The sequence below is a fragment of the Hydractinia symbiolongicarpus genome, chromosome 14, assembly GCF_029227915.1.
Source record: "Hydractinia symbiolongicarpus strain clone_291-10 chromosome 14, HSymV2.1, whole genome shotgun sequence".
Taxonomy (NCBI): Eukaryota; Metazoa; Cnidaria; class Hydrozoa; order Anthoathecata; family Hydractiniidae; genus Hydractinia; species Hydractinia symbiolongicarpus.
This window is the reverse complement of record NC_079888.1, coordinates 6487241-6505504: the sequence shown is the minus strand read 5'-3', so window position 1 is coordinate 6505504 and position 18264 is coordinate 6487241. Positions and strand designations below refer to the sequence as shown.

Genomic DNA, 18264 nt, shown 5'->3' with positions numbered 1-18264 from the left:
AGAATGATTGCTGTTGTTTAACATGACTCATTATGACTTATATATATATTTTATGAAAATTTGTGACAGAATATTATGTGAGATTTGAAATTTTGTTTACTTTATTGATGGTAAAACAGCATGCAAATTGCTAAAAGGACTTTATTAATTTTAGATTTAAACACCGTTTTTTTGTTGGCATTTTGTCTAAAGTTTGGTGAGGAAGGACTGTATGCAATATACAACCGTATGCAACCGTCACAAACACTCCGTATTATTATGTAAGACTAGTCGGTAAGGCCCGTGGAAAAATCCACTGAGGCAAAATAAAAATGAAAAAGAAGGGACATTTGAATTTTGATGACGTCCCCAACCCATCCACAAAAAAAAATTTAGAACCTTGTTTTTACGTTGCCTCTATTGTGTAGAGCTTAAAGCGGTGATAAAAATAATGTGCAGGATCATATGTTCTCGACAAACACCTAAGGAGTAATCGGGATTAAAAACTTTGCCGGCAAAAACTTCCAAAATCTTTTTAAAAAATTTGTATACCTGTTGCCTTCATCGTATAGGTCGTGAAACGCTGATCAAGAAAATGTAAGGGATCATGTACTTTTTGCAAACGGTTACGGAGATATGGTGGTTTAAATAATCTTTTAATGACGTTTCAACCTGTCCATTTCGGAACGGATTTGGGGACCCAGGTTTGAGAAAACTACCCAAATTGGTCCTAAGTTGTTCCTAGTTACCCACGCGGTGAAAAATCATTGACGTCACCACCTCCTTTCCAAGTTATTTGGCCTCAAAGTTTTAAGTGCACTGTAATGGCTTCACTAATCTTATATATTAATTCCCTTGCGTGAGTAAAACTGTGAGTCCACGACACGGAAATCACGGGTCACTTTTCTATGACGTGGCCGTACGCTAAAATTTAACTAAAAAGATTAGGGATGTACTTCATAGAAATCGCACATAAGGTGTAAATATATAACCCGCTGCTAATAACGATATAAATATATATACCCTTATGCCAAAAAACTCTATGTTAGCATATATATATAGGTATCGCTACATATGAAACGGTATTAGATATTCACAAAGCATACGGACTGTTAAATGAAGTTCCTAGCATAAAACGGAAATTGTGTTTACGAAAAAGATGGCTGTTCTTTTTGAGTATTCTCTACTCTTTCATTTAAAATAAATCTTTAAAAAAACATTTGAAGAAGAGCATGGTTTTATAAATTAATCATAGCAATGTTCTGTAAGGTTTTTTCATGTTTTATTTTCAGTTTTGATTATATTATTGTTGCCAGACATGTTTTATAGCTAGCATCATAAAAGTAAGTAAGTAAGTAAGTAAGTAAGTAAGTAAGTAAGTAAGTAAGTAAGTAAATACATTTATTTGTTAAGTTAGATTACAAAAAATAAACTTTTTAAAAAAAAATAAAAAATTGTCTAGAGTATAAATAATGCAATAATCTAACCTAACAGGAGAGCTAGTCAAATAGATAAATCTAATCAAGAACTAGCCCCCCTGTCAACAAAAAAAAAAAAATAAGATAGACATATATATATATATACGTAGTAAAAATAAATTAGACAAAAACAAACAAAAAAAAACACAAGAAAAACAAACAAAAAATCAATAAAAGAAATAAGATAAACAAAAATTAAACAAAATTAAATAAAAAAAAAAATATAGCTATATATATACAAAAAATGAATAACTAATTAAACTTAAATTTAAATTTAAGTGTAGCAAATAAATTATTAGTTTATATATATTCCTTATAAGTATTTACTTAACAATTGATTTGTAATTATTTTTTTGCACTGGTTTTTGGATAGTGATGACAGCTTTTTATCACTGTGTTGGTTATTAATTGTATTCCAGCAACGGATTGATTGATATTTTATACTATAAATTCCATACCAAGTGGTACTAACATTTGGAAGTATTAGGTTATTGTTTGATGCATTTCTAGTATTATGGGTATTAGTATTTGTAACCAGAGTGAAAATGCCTTGCAGAGGTTTAGGCAAATTTTTATGATAATGATCATACGCAAATAAAAAGTCTTTCAGCTTAATTGTGTCAGGAAAAGTAAGTATTTTGGATTTATTAAATAATAGAGAAGTAGGGCTGTTTGCAGGTTTGAAGTTCATAATTTTAATTGCTTTATTTTGAAGGGAGATAATTCTATTAAGGTAGGTGCTTTTGTTATGTCCCCATATTTGACATCCATAAGTTAGATGTGATGAGAAGATAGCATGATATATATTAGTTAAAATATTATAGGAAACATAGTGTCTTATTTTAGATAATATCCCAATGGATCTGGATAGTTTTACTTTAAGATTATCTATGTGTATATGCCATTTTAAATGTTTGTCCAGAGTGATCCCTAAATATTTAATAGATTCAGAAGGTAAAATTTTATGGCCATTGATTTTTATTTTGATATCATAGTCAATAGATTTGTTTGGATGGGTAAAGAGGATGATTTCTGTTTTACTAGCATTTAGGGATATTTTGTTGGCCCGGAGCCAGTTGCAAAGGAATCTTAGATCAAGGTTTAATTGCTTCCTTATTGATTTTAAATTATCACTAATTGTCAGTAAGTTAGTATCATCTGCAAAATGGTGGACTGTTGAGTATTTAATTGCATTGTTTAGATCATTAATATAAATTAGAAATAGTAAAGGTCCAAGTACAGACCCTTGGGGTACTCCTATTGTTATATTTTGGACATTTGAATCAAAACCATTTATTGAAACATATTGTTTTCTGTTACTAAGGTATGATCTGAACCAGGAGTTAGATAGTCCTCTAATTCCATAATTTTCAAGTTTTTTTAAAAGGATAGTATGATCAACAGTGTCAAATGCCTTTTGCAGGTCAATGAATGCTCCACATGCAAAGTTGTTGAAATCTAAAGTTTCTCTTATTTTCTCTGTAATACTGAAGAGTGCATTATTAGTGGAATGATTTTGTCGAAAACCAAATTGTAGATCATAAATACAATTGTGATAGTCTAAAAAATTGTATAATCTGGAGTGCATGAGTTTTTCAAAAATTTTATTAATATTAGAGAGGAGTGATATTGGGCGGTAATTGTTACATTCTAGACTAGATCCTTTATTTTTATATATAGGTATAATTTTTGCAATTTTTAAGTTATCTGGATAGATGCCAGTCGAAAATGATAGATTTATTATCTCGCATAGGGGTGTTGATACATTGAATTTAATAAGTTTAAAAATATTGCTGGGTATACTAAAAGGTCCGTTTGTTTTATTTTCATTTAAAGAAGATATCAGTGGTATTATTTCATTCTCAGTAGTAGGATTGATAAAAAAAGAATTGTGATTTGCGTCATTAAGGTAATTATGGAATGGTTTATTAGAAGGTGAAATTTTATTTTGAAGTTTTACTCCTACTGTGGAAAAATAGTTATTAAAGCAGTTAGCAATATCAACAGGATTATTGTTAATTTTATTGTTAATTTTTAGGCTAGTAGGAACAGTGGATTTCATTTTGGATATGCTAATAATGGTTTTGATTCCGTCCCAAGTTTTTCTAATGTTATTCGAGTTTTCAAAAAAATATTTTTGATAATGTTGTTTTTTACTTTTTCTGATCAAATCAACAATTAAATTTCTGTATTGTTTATAATTATTGTGTAACATATTTTTATAATTATCATTCTTTCTGTAATTTATGAATTTTTTCAGTAATTTATCTCTTATAGTGATAGATTTACATATTCCTTTTGTAATCCATGGTTTAGATTGTTGCTTGTATTGTTTTTTTGACATCTTCTTTAAAGGTATATGCTTATCTAATAATTGGTTTATTGCATGATTAAATTTATCAAATGAATAATTAGGATCATTTTTACTCAGAGAAATTTCATTATCCCAATTAATTTTAGTTAGGTCAAGTAGAAATGCTTCTTCGTTGAATTTTGAATAGTTTCTTTTATAAATATTTTGTTTTTTAGAATTGGATTTTATGTTCAAATTTGGAACCAATAAAAATTGAGGTAAATGATCAGATATGGATGAAGTTAGGTTTCCTGAGACACAATTGGAAAATTCAAGACAGTTCGAAAATATGTTATCAATTAGCGTTTTAGATCTTGGTGTTATTCTTGTTGGTAGTGTAATATGTGGTATACAGAGATTTGAAAACAAATTATTAATGAAATCTGAACTTTGGTCGTCTTTACTGATGTTGAGTAAATTTATATTAAAATCACCGGATATAAAAACACTTTTGTCTTCATTCATAGTTTTGTTAATTATTGGTTGAAAATAGTTAGAGTTAAAATCATCAATTGACATTCCCGGATGTTTGTACACACAGCCTACAATTGTATTTTTTTTACGAGGACTAATTATTTCAATAAATATAGATTCTAATTCTTTAGATTTGTATATATTCAGATCATCTCGAATCTTACAATTAAAGTGATTGCGTACATATAATAATGTCCCTCCTGCACTGGATTCAGTGGGAGTGTGGAATAGTTGATAGCCTTCTAGATTAATATCGTAGTTTGGATTCAAATTTTTCATAATTTTTGTTTCAGTAATAGCTAAAATGCTAAAATCAAAATTTAAGATATTTAATAAGGTCTCAAGATCGTGTTTATGTCTAGATAAAGAAGCTATATTCAGATGGAAAATAGAGAAGAAATTTTCAGATTTAAATTTTGACGAACAGAAGTCATTGATATCATAATATTGACAATTAATGGTTGGATTATCATCATCATTAGCTTTATTCATGTTGGATGACAAATTGTTAAATTCTTTTAGAAGAGCCTCGATATTTTCTGAAGGTGTTATATTAAGTTGAGAAGATGTGTTACATTTAAAATTTATGTTTTTTGAATTGAGAAAAAATTGATCATTATTTAGATTTTGAAAAGGTAGTGTTTTAGCTGTGCAATCAATACAAAACCATGGTGTTGTGGACTGTTTTAGTAAATTATAACTGGTATTATCTAAGTTGTTACATTTTATATGAATCCAGTGGTTACAAATATCGCATTGAATTGCTCGGTGGTTATTATTAACATTTTTTTTGCAGATGTTACAGGGAAAATTGGTCATAGGTTGTTAATTTGTATAAAAGTAAATAAGTGCTACAGGAAAATAAATAAATAAATAAATATTAATAATCAAAAAAAAAAAAAAAAAAAAATAAAAAAAAAAAATAAATAAATAAAAAATATATATATATATATATATATATATATATATATATATATATATATATATATATATATATATATATATATATATATATATATATATATATATATATATATATATATATATATATATATATATATATATATATATATATATATATATATATATATATATATATATATATATATATATATATATATATATATATATATATATATATATATATATATATATATATATATATATATATATATATATATAAATAAATAAATAAATCACACAAAACACCAAAGGGAAGCTACTTAGTGAATGTTATTCTCACGAGAATTAAACTGGTGGTTGAGTGGACACAAAACACACACAGGGGAGTAAATAAGTTGGATGAAAAGTAGTTTTAGCTTTCAGATTATTAGCTAAAATAATAAATTGGATAATTCTAGAAGTATATACTATATATATAGATGCAAAGAAAGGGAGAAAAACAAAATCAACAAAAATGCAGTCTGAAAGTTTACTCAGCACAAGGTTTGTCATTATGGAAATTTAAAAATGACGGTTCACATGAATATAATAGACCAAAAGCGCACCGTTAAATTCATAATGGTAGAGACAGTAAAAAAGTATCATAAATAAACAGATAATAAGTTAGGTTAATACAAATTCAGTTATAGAAATCAAAATCAGGAAACATTCCTACTAATTCATATACATTGTTTATTTTTATTGGGCGATCATTTTCATTAATTTTCATTGAAATAGATCCTTTCCAGGACCAGCATGCATGTATTTTAGCTTTTGTATACAGTTGACGACACATTCCAAGTAACATTAAGTCATATTGGCACAGGTTATCAGAAATAAAAATATCAGAACTATTCAGGTTAGGAGAAATTGACGTAAGATCAGTATCCTTTAACTTTTTTCTACGTTCCAGAGCAGTCTCACAGAACTTCCGGTTTACAAATCGAATTATTGTTCGCTTTGGTTTGTTATGTTTGCGCTCGTTTTTTGTTAATGGAAGTCGATGACAAGCTTCAACATCGTTTACGTTAATAGAAAGATCTAACCTGTTTAGAATATTTATTGAGGTTTCTTCTAGGCATTCATTGTCGATTTCAGACGGAATACCAGAGATTTCAATATTATTACGGCGTGAATATCTGTCTTGTTGAGCCATCAAACTTCGCATGTTGTCCTCCAATTCATCCATCTGTTCGTAGTTTTGAGTTTCAATTTCCTTGATATGTTTTTTGAGTCGTTTGTTTTCATTGAGAAGGCGATTGATGACATTATTTTTCAGCTCTTCTATGCTGTCTCGTATGGACTTGAGATCGTCCAACTGCTCAATTTCTTTATTATTGAATAACAAGTTTACCAAAGATTCTTTATTCATTTTGTTTATATCAGTTTTACTTTTACCAACAAAGTCTCTAAGTTGGATGTGAGACATACTCCCCTTTTCGTGCCTGCGGCTACAGCTTCATTTGGAGCGCGGTTGAAACGTGACCGCACTCAACGGCCCTTAACGGCAACATAAAAAGCCAACCACCACTCTAACAACTAGCTAGCTAGCTAGGAATATATATATATATATGTAGCCATGTTCTTTATACCTAGCTAAGTCTCCAGTTTATATTTAAGTGACTAGCTATTAGCTGCTGTAGCTAGCTAATGCTAGCTTTAAACTAAAGATTCCCAGTATATATATTCCCACAAAACACATCAAACGTTATTAACCCTGAAAATTTTAAACATTTTCCTGGGTTTTTTTTGGTTTGCGAAGTTCTTTTCCTCCAAATATTCTGAAAATAAAGTTCAGAAATTACTTATTTTTAAAATGTAAATTTAATTTGTTTCAAATTGTGGGCAAAAACCTTAATCAGCATGCTAAAAGAACTGACTTTTCTTAATTTAGAATTACTAAACACAACCATTTTCTTACATTTAGTGTAAACTTTTGTGTGTATGGCTTATATTTAATACACCAAAAGAGCTACTTTGTTGATTTCAATTTTATACTCTTTGTAAGCTATTTTTTTCTTCTTTTTGACATTTCTGTTTTACCACTCAATTTTTACATTTTATAAGTTATTTGGAACAGAATGGTATGAAATAGACCAAAATACCTGATCTTAGTTGTTTTTAATTTACAGGCTGTGTCTGTGAAACTTTAAGGGGAACATTTGGTGGAAGACAATGGCATGACATATACTGATAGAACTGATTTTTGTTGTGTTAGATGTTATATCTGAACCTTTTTGACATTTTATGTTAATTTTGTGAGGAAGGACCATATATATATACACAGAAGAAGAATTCAATTTTACACCTTGCAAGCTTTGTATAAATTCTTACTGGGGAGGACTCCGTGCAATATATCGAAATGACTGATCCTTCTCGATTTAAATTTGATGTGTTCTAAATCGTATATATATAGTTTTGGAAATTTTGTGTAAGATTTAATGGGTAAGGGCTAGATGCAATATGTCAAAAAAACTTTTTTTGTTGAATCAGAAGCACTCCCTACAACCATTCTTTTTTTTTACAGTTTGTGAAGCTTTTGTGAGGAAAGAGTGTATGCAATATTATCGAAATAACTGATTTTTGTTGCAAACTGTTTTTCTTTGGCATTTTGGATTAAAATATTGTTTTAGAGGGCATATGCAGTAGATATATGTACTGAAATAGTTAAATTTTGCAAACTTTGATTTTGTTGTTACCTCTCATTTTTTACATTTTGATTAAACTTTTGTGGGAGACCGTCGGTATGCGAAGGACCAAAATAACAGATTTTAGTATTATTTAGAATTTGTATTTTGTGTTGCAAAATTGGTGCAAATATTGACATAAAATGAACTTATATATAGAATGATTGCTGTTGTTTAACATGACTCATTATGACTTATATATATATTTTATGAAAATTTGTGACAGAATATTATGTGAGATTTGAAATTTTGTTTACTTTATTGATGGTAAAACAGCATGCAAATTGCTAAAAGGACATTATTAATTTTAGATTTAAACACCGTTTTTTTGTTGGCATTTTGTCTAAAGTTTGGTGAGGAAGGACTGTATGCAATATATCAAATAATGTTTTATTGCATTATAATTTGCCTTGCAAATCCCTTTTTTTACACCTTAGATAAAAAATTCTGTCAGAGGCACAATTTATTGTTTATTTTTCACATTGTGTATCAACCTTTGGCAGGGTTTGCAATAAACTAACTGATTTTAACATATATATACAATGAGAGAGATTTGTGTTTGACATTGATCAGCTTTTTTGTATATATGTGGCGTTTTAAGTGATTTAAATTTTATGGGTGAGATGTATGTTGAAATGCTTTTGGAAACTTCTTTCCGAATAATTTTCGCATTTGTCAGATGGTCAGAGCAAGTAATTTTAGTAGATTTAGATTTTAAATGTCACATAAATACTGCAGTTGTTGAAAACCTTCAATTTTTTTGGTCATTTATATAATAATGCAGATGTAAGATGCGCACTGCTGTATTGTTTGTTTTTTGATGGACATATATCTGCTACATAAATTAAATGGAATACAGTGGATTCTTCCACGGGAAACAGCTAGTCTTAATTAACTTTCCTTTGACGTCAATACTATTTTAACGTTAAAGTTTGGTAAATTACAGAACAATTTTATAGGCGATGTTTTACAGAATTAATCCACTTTTCAAAAGTCACAGACAGAACCTCCGTTATAGCCTAGTCCATAAGGCCGGTGGAAAAACCCACTTAGGCAAAAGGCCATTAAAAAAATAAGTTGCTTTAGAAGTTTTCCTGACGTAGGAATGCATTCACAAAAAAATGTTCTTAAAATCTTACACAAAATGTCAAATGTCAAATCTTACACAAATTAAAAAAAGACCAGCTTGCAAGGTGCAAAATCTAGTTGATAAAAGGTTACAACGACACTCGCAACATCGACACACACAACACCAATACTCACAAAACCGACCATTATTTTGGAAACATACGGTTCGTAAACAAAAGTTTACACAAAATGTAAAACAGATTTGTTTTTGAGAAACAAATCTTAATAAACAAAAATAATTTCAGTTAGCATGTCGTATATTGCCATTACCCATTAATCTTCCACAAAAAGGTTATGAAACACATCAAAATTTAAAGAAATCAGTTATTTTAATGCATACAGTCATCGCTCATTAGATTACAAAATCAGAAACAAAACCATAATAAATAATAACACTAGATTGGTTAGGAAAGAAAGCACACCGTTCTTCTTATGCGCAATTGTAAATTGAATTATTAATAGCTCATAAAATGCATCAAGTTGTGCTCTTTTAATTATTAAGTAAACGTCATCCACAAATATTTTTCAAACTCAGAGAGCGTGATCTGCTGTTGTTAAGGCTGTAGTCTCATATACCTGCATGTATATTTCAGCTAGAAAGTTGAGCCACCCGTAGCCATACCCTTACTTTTCGTAAAGAAGTTACCGTCAAATAAATATGATATTTTTGTAAGCACAACTTTGATTAAAGACATCAGTTTGTCTATAGGGATTCGTGTTTTGTTCCCATACTCATTATTAATCAACAGTAATTCCCTCATGATGCATTATGTGTTCTTAATTGGTACACTTGTGTACAGTAATAAATACCGAAAACTCTTTCCAGTTTTTACCGTGATCACTATTTGTGTAATTGCTAAGAATAGAAGCTAGATAATTCGATAAATTATGCAAAATAAATTTTTATAAAGTTACAAAACGACTTGTTGTAAACTAACAATATCTAATGTTCTTTGTACCCTCATTTGTTGTTAATCAATAATTAGAAAAATTGAAAAATGGTCGGTAAAAAAAGTTTTGTTAATAGGTACTAATTATTAATTCTTACCTAATTTTTAAACCGATAGTGTATTTTCTTTTCAAATATTTTTTTATTTACAGTCACTTCTGTGAAATAAAGTGATTTGACAATTTTTTGTTTGCTTTGACAAAGAATGGTTAAAAGGAGACCTCATTAATATAACATTGATAAACACAACTAACCGTTAACTAATATTCAGAATTGGATAAAAAAGTCTGGACATCAATTTAGAGCATTTTTATATAATCTTCACAACTAAAAAACGCTATAAATCGTTTGTGTAAATGGATATGGATACTCTCGGTGTACGGGAAGCCACGTCGGAGGATTGTGAAAAAATTTTCAAAATGGTGATTGAACTTACGAAGTACGAAAGTCAACATTTAAGCTTAATTAAAACAACAGCAGAATCATTAAAAGAAGATGGATTTAAAAACAAGCCTTGGTTTAAATGTCTGGTTGCCACTAAAAATGCAGAATTAATTGGTTACCTTTTGTACTTTCGAACTTACTCAATACAACATGGTCGAACAATGCAGATGAAGGATTTATATGTGAGGTTGGGGCATAGACATGTAGGGGTGGGTAAAAGACTGATAAAAGAACTTAGCATTATAGCTTTAAGAGAAAAGTGTAAACTGATTAACTGGCGCGTGTTGAATGACAACGACAACGCAATCGGATTTTATGAAAATATTGGAGGAGACATGCAGAGCAATGTGAAGGTTGGAGCAAATAATGGCGAGTTAAAGAATTTTTCTACAGTTAGATTATAGTATAAATCATCTATATTTTTATAAAACAACTTTGCACCATTGTAGTAAGAGACGAAAGAAATAAGTGAATGTAATTATTCTCTGTTTTACTGCATAGCTAGAAAATACACTGATTAAGAAAAATGATATCTGATGTTGTTTGTTGCATAGTTTCTGTATCTCTACATCTGTCGCTAGTTCTCTCTGATCGAACATCTGCAACTTTTTCTCTTGAACATTTAGGAAGAAACACTCTAGAACAACTGGAAGCTATGAGTTCAGTGTATAAATCGTTCTAATGCAAGCCATATCTTTCGAAGATATTCGGTGTAGCTTTTAGGGAGAATTAATAATAACAATTTGTGTTTAAAATGTTCATTACAGTGGGAATATGAACTGTGTAAATTTTTAAGGTCAAAGTAGAACTACGGTGGAACAAACATCCAATAATCCATCTCTTCAAGTCATAAATTTGGAAGACGTGATCGCCAAAACCAACGAGAGACTCCAGCCAACAATTGCCAAAGCCGCAAACGGCACTGCCACCAAAGCGACTGTTACAGTTGCAGAACAATCATCTGGACAAGGGGACAAGCTGAAAGCCAGAATGGAACAAAAATGCAAGATAAAAAATGGACCATTGTAACAAAAAGGCAACCAGGAACAATGTAATGATGCAGTAAAAATCCTGCATATCATTGACGATTCTTTGGAATCCTTTGAAAAAAATGAATTTAACACAGCATAAGAGTGCTTACAAAAATGTAAGAAACTAGTCTTATTGCGGATAAAATTGCTAAGGATTGCGGACAGGGAAAATTGGTTGACAGCTTGAGAATTCGAGAATGACGATCTTGTGTCCGGCTCTGATAAGGCAAAACCACTTAAAAAATCTGTGAAATCTGTTCACGAAATAAGGGAGAAAATGAGAAATAAGGGAGAAAATGAGAAAGGCCTAGGCCCGCGACAATAAGAGCGAAAAACCTAAAAGCTCTGGCGAACAATATTCCATGGACAATGTGACTTGCTATAACTGTAGACGCGTAGGGCATTATTCCACATATTGCCCATTCCAGTCAAAACGAACTTCAACATCCATATCTTCTGCGATTCCTACAGATAGAAAGAAATAAAAACATTTATTTTTGTAATTTTTTCATTTTCTTTATAAGATATTTAACGTGTCACCTTAAATTAAAAATGTTGATATTTATTATATTTTCCTCGGTTCCCCCCAAATAATTTGATTCTAGAAACTACCAAACCTCAATCTTTTGTCGCTGGTAAGATTACGCCACACTGTGATTTTTGAGAAAAAGAATTGCAGGCGCCCCAATTCGTCTTAAACACAGTGAAAACACATCTAAATCAACAAAAGTGAGTTCATTCAGCATGTCGTATATTGCCATATCAATCTTCCACAAAAAGGTTATGAAACATATCCAAATTTAAAAAAATCAGTGATTTCATCGCATACAGTCCTCGCGTTTAGATTAAAAAATACAAAAAACAAAAACAGTTTCAGTCAGAACATTAAGTATATAATTTTTTATCATCAGCAAACATTTATCCCTACAAGATTTTGTAAAATTCTCAAGAAAACAAAAACGTGAAACCATGGAAATTCCTTCCAGTAAAAATTACATTACAACATACAGTTAGTTCTCCCAAGCAATAGTTTATAATGCGAAATATAAAAAGCTTAACAAAAAAATACTTTTTAAGTTTTAAACTTTTAAACTCGTTTTATTTTTTTCTTAATTCGTAAACTATGGCTTTTATTTTTACTCAAAAAGACATTAGCTTTACAACAGCTTACACTGAAGTCTGATTCTACAAAGATTTGTTCTTTCAGTATATATATTGCATGTGGCCTATTTCCACAAAAGTTTACACAAAATTTCAAAACAGCATTTTGCAACACAAACAATATGAAGTGACAACCATACCATCCTCTCATAACTTTTTTTAACCCAAAGTCATAAACCCACGTATATAAATTTCCAATCAAAAAACCCTGTAAAAAACCTGACATTTTTATATTATGTAGGCTGACAAAAGTTTAACAGGATGAGGAAACAAAATAACAAAAAATAACTTAACACACACACTGTAAACTCTGTAAAAATCGTTCCACTTGTCATATTGTGGTCCCCTTGTAAAGTTTACAGGAAATCTATAGCAAGCTATTTATGTCTTAGTACAACACATATAAAGGAACACAACAGCAATGTAAAAATTATGACATTTGTACTTAGTTAAACAAACCAAAACTTTCCACTTGGCTGGCACATTTGTTTGGTAGCCAGCTAACAGCTTTACGCAGCATTTTGAATTTTAGGACATTAATTATACAAACCATTATAAACAAATTTTTATAAAAAACGCGGTAAAATATAAAACTTGAAGCTGTAATGGAATTTTTTTAAGAATGCGATTCTTTTTGACAATTTTAAGTGTGCTACATATAAAAACGGAACGTCTAAAAATATAAAAGTTCTTACTTTTCTCGATTCCAATTCACTTGAAACTGTAGCATTCATTTGGTACTTCTAACTTTACTTTATTAACTACTTCCTAGCTCCACTCTTCACTTCCGAAGTAACTTCTTGTGGCTTTCAACTTTATTTTTCTACTTCTACTTCTTTACCTAGAGTTTTCTTTCTCTGAATCACTTTTTGCACTGTTTTCAAGACCAAGGGACCTTTCTTTTGTGTTTTTTTTCGGTGTCGAGGGACACCATTATTGGAAAATTAGCCGTTAAATTTATTTCAGTAAATCAAGTTGAGTCGTTTTCATCACGTGACGTAAACAAAGTCAATGCGCTTATAAAAAAGACATATTTTGATCGGTATTATCAAAGATTTTTGCGGCGACACTAAAGAAAAATAAGCATATCAACTTTGCCTGTCACGGAGACACGGAACTGGCGTATTGTCGATAGTGCCCGTGGAAGAATCCACTATCGCAAGATAAAAATAAAAAGTAAGCGTCATTTGAATTTTGATGACGTCAGCAACCCATCTGGAAAAAAAATTAGAGCCTAGTTTTTACGTTGCCTCTATTGTATAAAGCTTAAAGCACAGATCAAGAAAATGTATGTAATCACGTGCTTTTGATGATGGTTAATGAGATAGGGTTTAAAAAATTTTCTGACGTCAGCAACAAAACAACAAAGCAACGAAAAAATTTTCTTTTGAAATTTGTATGCCCGTTGCCTTCATCTTATATATTTTAAAATGCTGATCAAGAAAATGTATAGGATTATATACTTTTGACAAACGGTTGCAGAGATATTAGGGTTTGGGTGCTTTTTATGACGTCATCAACCCGCTCATTCCCAAAGGGATTCGGGAACCCAGGTTTTGAAAACTTACCCAAATTGGTCCCACGTGGTCCCTAGTTACCCACGCAGTGAAAAAAGATTGACGTCACTAGCTTGTTCCCAAGTTATTTGGCCTCAAAGTTTTTGGTGCTTCCTTAATTTGATAAGATATTGACGTGAAGAATAGTAATATTATTGACGTCGCACCGTAACGTCAGAAAACTTAACATATTACACATCAAAGAAAAATGACGATATCCACTTTTCCTGTTACAAACAGACACATTCTCTTATATACTATAAGAGACTAGGCGATAAGGCCCGTGGAGAAATCCACTTAGGCAGGAGCGACAATGTAAAAATTGGTTATTTTAGACCTTTTGCTGATGGCAGCAGTGCATATGCGAAAACAAATTGACGAAATTCAGTTTATCCGTTGTCTCTATTGTTTAGAGTTCGACACGCTCATGAAGAGAATGTATGTGATCATGTGACTTTCATGAACGGTTAATGATATAAGAGATTAAAAATTATGCTGACGTCAGCAAAGACCCGCGAAAACACAAAATTATTTTTTAGAAATTTGTACACCTGTTGGCTTCAACGTATAACGCTGATCAAGAAAATGTGTAGGATCATGTACTTTTGACAAACGGTTACAGAGATATTGTTGTTTAAATGATTTTCGATGACGTCATCAACCCGTCCATTCCAAAATGGATTCGGGGTCCCAGGTTTACGAAAATTACCCAAATTTGTTCTAGGTGGTCCCGTTTGTTTCTTTGATTATACAAGGATGGAAGGCTATGCTTTAAGTTTATCTAGTTGGGCATCATTGCGACAATCCTAATTACGTACCCAGGGGGTGGGTAAAATTGAGAAACTCTGATTTTTTAAAAAAACCAGCAGTGAACGCTCTCTTTTCTTTTTATCTTCTGTGAAAACGTAACTTTATTAATGTAAAATTTGTGCATAATCGTAATATGAAACAAAATAGAAGTCCAACACAAGATTTCTCGATACCTATATCTTCCACGAGAATGCAATCTGGTTAATCTCTCACGAGAATGCAATCTGGTTAATCTCTCACAAGAATGGAATCTGGTTAATCTCTAGCACGAAACTAAAACTTTCAACATTCGAATTTCAAATTAGTAGAAAGAAGAAAGTTCTTGTGATAACGACGCGAAAATACAGCGTTTTATCTTAGAAATTCTCTATTTACGTTGATTATTTAAAAATGTTGCAGTGTATCAACTTTAAAGTGCATTTGCCAGCGGTAAAGTCTTTCAATTTTTTGGGAGGTCAGTTTGTCAAAAATATGGGGTATTTTAACCCGTTTTAACCATGTTTTAATTTTTAGGTTTTCTTCAGAGCTTACGTGCTATATTTATGGAATCATTAACCGTCAGTGAAAAAATGTGAAGTATCTTTAAGAAAAGGCATCTCAAAGAAAATAAAAATCGTTTTTATTTTTTTGTGCATCATATATTTTCACATGTGAATTCGTTCTACTTTAAGAAAACCCCTTGTTTGTCGATTTTTTTAAAAAAAATTGTAGCAAAACATGTCGTTAAATTCTGCAAGACGCACTGTAGCAAGTTTCATAGACATAGACGTTACCCAAACTCTCGCCCTTAACCACCAACCCCGCCCCTCCACCCCTATCCCTACGCTCAATGCAAGAGGGATTTAAAAGACTAAAAACCACGTGATAATTACATATATTTCCCACAACACGACTCTCGTTCCCTGGTCGTTCTTGACACAAAATTGCTGTTGTGCAAGAAGCCTCTGGGTTCAAGGTTGCTTTAATGTGTAATATTAAAACTGAAAATGATAAGAATATTAAAATTAAAATTTAAACAGAAAACAAAAGTTTAAAGCTAAATAAATTATCTAAATAAAGATGAAATAGTTTTCCTATCTATTAGTATTATTATTATTATTATTATTATTTTTATTATTATCAGACCACAAGAAGGAAGAATGAAAAGAATGAAACAAAATCTAGTAGAATATCTAGGGTTGTCTCCCACAAAAAGAAAATCGTTCTTATTGCGATGTTGCCATCGCATCTAGGGGTAAACAATACACTAACCTGAATATATTATGTGACTTAATAAAATAAATTTTTAGGAACATTTAACCACAGTGTTTCTTTCCTCCAAAAAAATATCCAAGTCACGTGACATTTTTGTCGAAAAAACGTTTCACCACGATCAACTTTTTCAGAAATATATACTTTACCTTAAATATAAAATGAAGAAAGTCATAAAGAAAAAATAATGCTCGTTTTTTGACTTTAGGTGTGATGTTTTCTCAAGGAAATGTAAGTATGGACTCGTCCCCAGAGCTCCTGGAGATAAACCTCGGTTTATCTCAAAGAGCTCAATCCATGTAACCTTAAAAATAGGGAGTTTGTTTTCTTCTATGCCGAAGAGTTGTGGTAAAATATGGTTGGTTTGGGAATGGACTTAATACTCGAACAAATTCCTGACAAAAATAAAAAAAAATCGTTCTACAATCTCAAAATACAAAATAAATGTGTAAATTTGTTTAAAATTACAACTTATGTAAAGAACAATCCTTGTAATAATTTTACCTCTGTCTTGCAGTTGACACTCTGACGATAATAAAGACAACCAATAGCAACGAAACCAAGATTATTAAAACCGGTCCAACAACGAATACAACTTTTGAAAACCAAAATGGTACCGTAACACCGGCTAAAGCGAACGCGCATTTGGACACAGCTTTTCTAAGGTCATGTGTGACCTCTCTTTTGTTGGGTGAGATGACGACTTGTACAAAGTTTATGAACAACACGTCATCAATCGACCACATTGTTGTTAGGGCTAACACAACGACAATCAAGGAGACGATTGATCCAACGCTTGGTTTCATGAACTCATTGAAATAAATCAATGAAAAAAGCCCTCCAACTTGTGCCACGGATGAGATACCAACGAACACTTCTAATTGGTGGTTGAAAGACACAGTCATCGTCATCACGAGAAACATGGCGTATAATGTACCAATCACAGCGTATAACAACATAGCGCCAATTTCATTGGTTTGGATCAGCTCGTAGATTATCATGGGGATCATAATTTCGAACGATGTTACGATGTAGGTGTAAGTGAACGAATAGAACGTCACCATAGCAGCCTGGTAATTCGAATCTTTAATTGTGGAGATTGGGTCGAACGGAAATCTTGCTTCTTCACTTTTTTCGTCCTTGCTTGTTTTACCTGAACTGCTTTCATCAGATAAAAAGAAGATAATGATGAATTGTATGAACAGGAACAATACACTAATTGTCAACCCTGGGTAGTTGTTTGAATTTAGCCTCCATGTACCAAGCGTGAAATGCAAATATGTTGTGATTATATTTAGCCCAGGTGCGACAATCACTCCGAAAATGAACGCGGCTAAACATTCCATTGTCATGCGATCGTTAGCTGTTTGTCTTCGATTCATTTCTTTCATTAAAACCACATAAAATGCATCACCCAAACCAGCAATAAAACGCCCAAGAACGGGCAGCCCAGGGAAATACATCAAAGTGTAAACCAAGTTACCAATAATTTCAAAACTATTTAAAATAAGTATAGTTTTTTTGGTACTCATTTTTGCATCTCGAACCAAGTAGGCTGAAATCATCGAAGCAATTGGATACGCAACATATGTCACGCTGTAAATAAATTTAGTAAAAATATTGTTCATATCAAATTCATCTCGTATATATGTCCATAGTGTTGGCCATATCATGGAATAGGACAATCCTAGCAAGGTGGATTGTAAAAGAAAAATGAGCCGATTGTTTGCATATATATTCCCTTTTTCCAATTCTTCCTGTTGATCTAGAAGTTTCATCTCCTCAGGTTTCATTTCATAGCCTTCGACTGACGCTGTTTCGCTATTCTCTGATGTGTCCGCCATTTTGTTAACAGGAGAACGACGCCTTTGAGTCATAACATTTAACACAACCAAAACACTAGCCTTTAACCATTACTGCAGTGTTTTGATGAACTCATCAGCTGTAATTTATTTGTTAAAACTTTCTAGCCAGCATCAAATGTTGACGTTTTGCGACGCGTTTATTGTTCACTATTTTGT

General features: G+C 31.3%; 4 protein-coding genes across 4 annotated transcripts; 1 reads left to right on the top strand and 3 right to left on the bottom strand.

Annotated features, from left to right (window-relative positions):
* Positions 1 to 3491: 3491 nt before the first annotated feature.
* On the bottom strand, positions 3492 to 5103 carry LOC130625112 (uncharacterized). Its single transcript, XM_057440185.1, has 2 exons — positions 3747 to 5103; positions 3492 to 3496 (listed from the first exon to the last, which is right to left on the bottom strand). Exons 1-2 carry the CDS (start codon positions 5101 to 5103, stop codon positions 3492 to 3494), a joined length of 1362 nt encoding a protein of 453 aa, XP_057296168.1.
* A 349-nt stretch (positions 5104 to 5452) lies between these two features.
* On the bottom strand, positions 5453 to 6696 carry LOC130625466 (uncharacterized). The gene has a single exon (XM_057440568.1). It carries the CDS (start codon positions 6653 to 6655, stop codon positions 5867 to 5869), a length of 789 nt encoding a protein of 262 aa, XP_057296551.1. The 5' UTR covers positions 6656 to 6696; the 3' UTR covers positions 5453 to 5866.
* A 3431-nt stretch (positions 6697 to 10127) lies between these two features.
* On the top strand, positions 10128 to 10947 carry LOC130625743 (thialysine N-epsilon-acetyltransferase-like). The gene has a single exon (XM_057440846.1). It carries the CDS (start codon positions 10347 to 10349, stop codon positions 10836 to 10838), a length of 492 nt encoding a protein of 163 aa, XP_057296829.1. The 5' UTR covers positions 10128 to 10346; the 3' UTR covers positions 10839 to 10947.
* Positions 10948 to 16743: 5796 nt separating this feature from the next.
* Positions 16744 to 18120, bottom strand: LOC130625110 (uncharacterized). Its single transcript, XM_057440184.1, has one exon. It carries the CDS (start codon positions 18118 to 18120, stop codon positions 16744 to 16746), a length of 1377 nt encoding a protein of 458 aa, XP_057296167.1.
* Positions 18121 to 18264: the final 144 nt, after the last annotated feature.

Excerpts from the sequence above, each read along its gene's own strand:
- LOC130625112 (XM_057440185.1), bottom strand. The coding sequence starts at position 5,103 with ATGACCAATTTTCCCTGTAACATCTGCAAAAAAAATGTTAATAATAAC.
- LOC130625466 (XM_057440568.1), bottom strand. The coding sequence starts at position 6,655 with ATGTCTCACATCCAACTTAGAGACTTTGTTGGTAAAAGTAAAACTGAT.
- LOC130625743 (XM_057440846.1), top strand. The coding sequence starts at position 10,347 with ATGGATATGGATACTCTCGGTGTACGGGAAGCCACGTCGGAGGATTGT.
- LOC130625110 (XM_057440184.1), bottom strand. The coding sequence starts at position 18,120 with ATGACTCAAAGGCGTCGTTCTCCTGTTAACAAAATGGCGGACACATCA.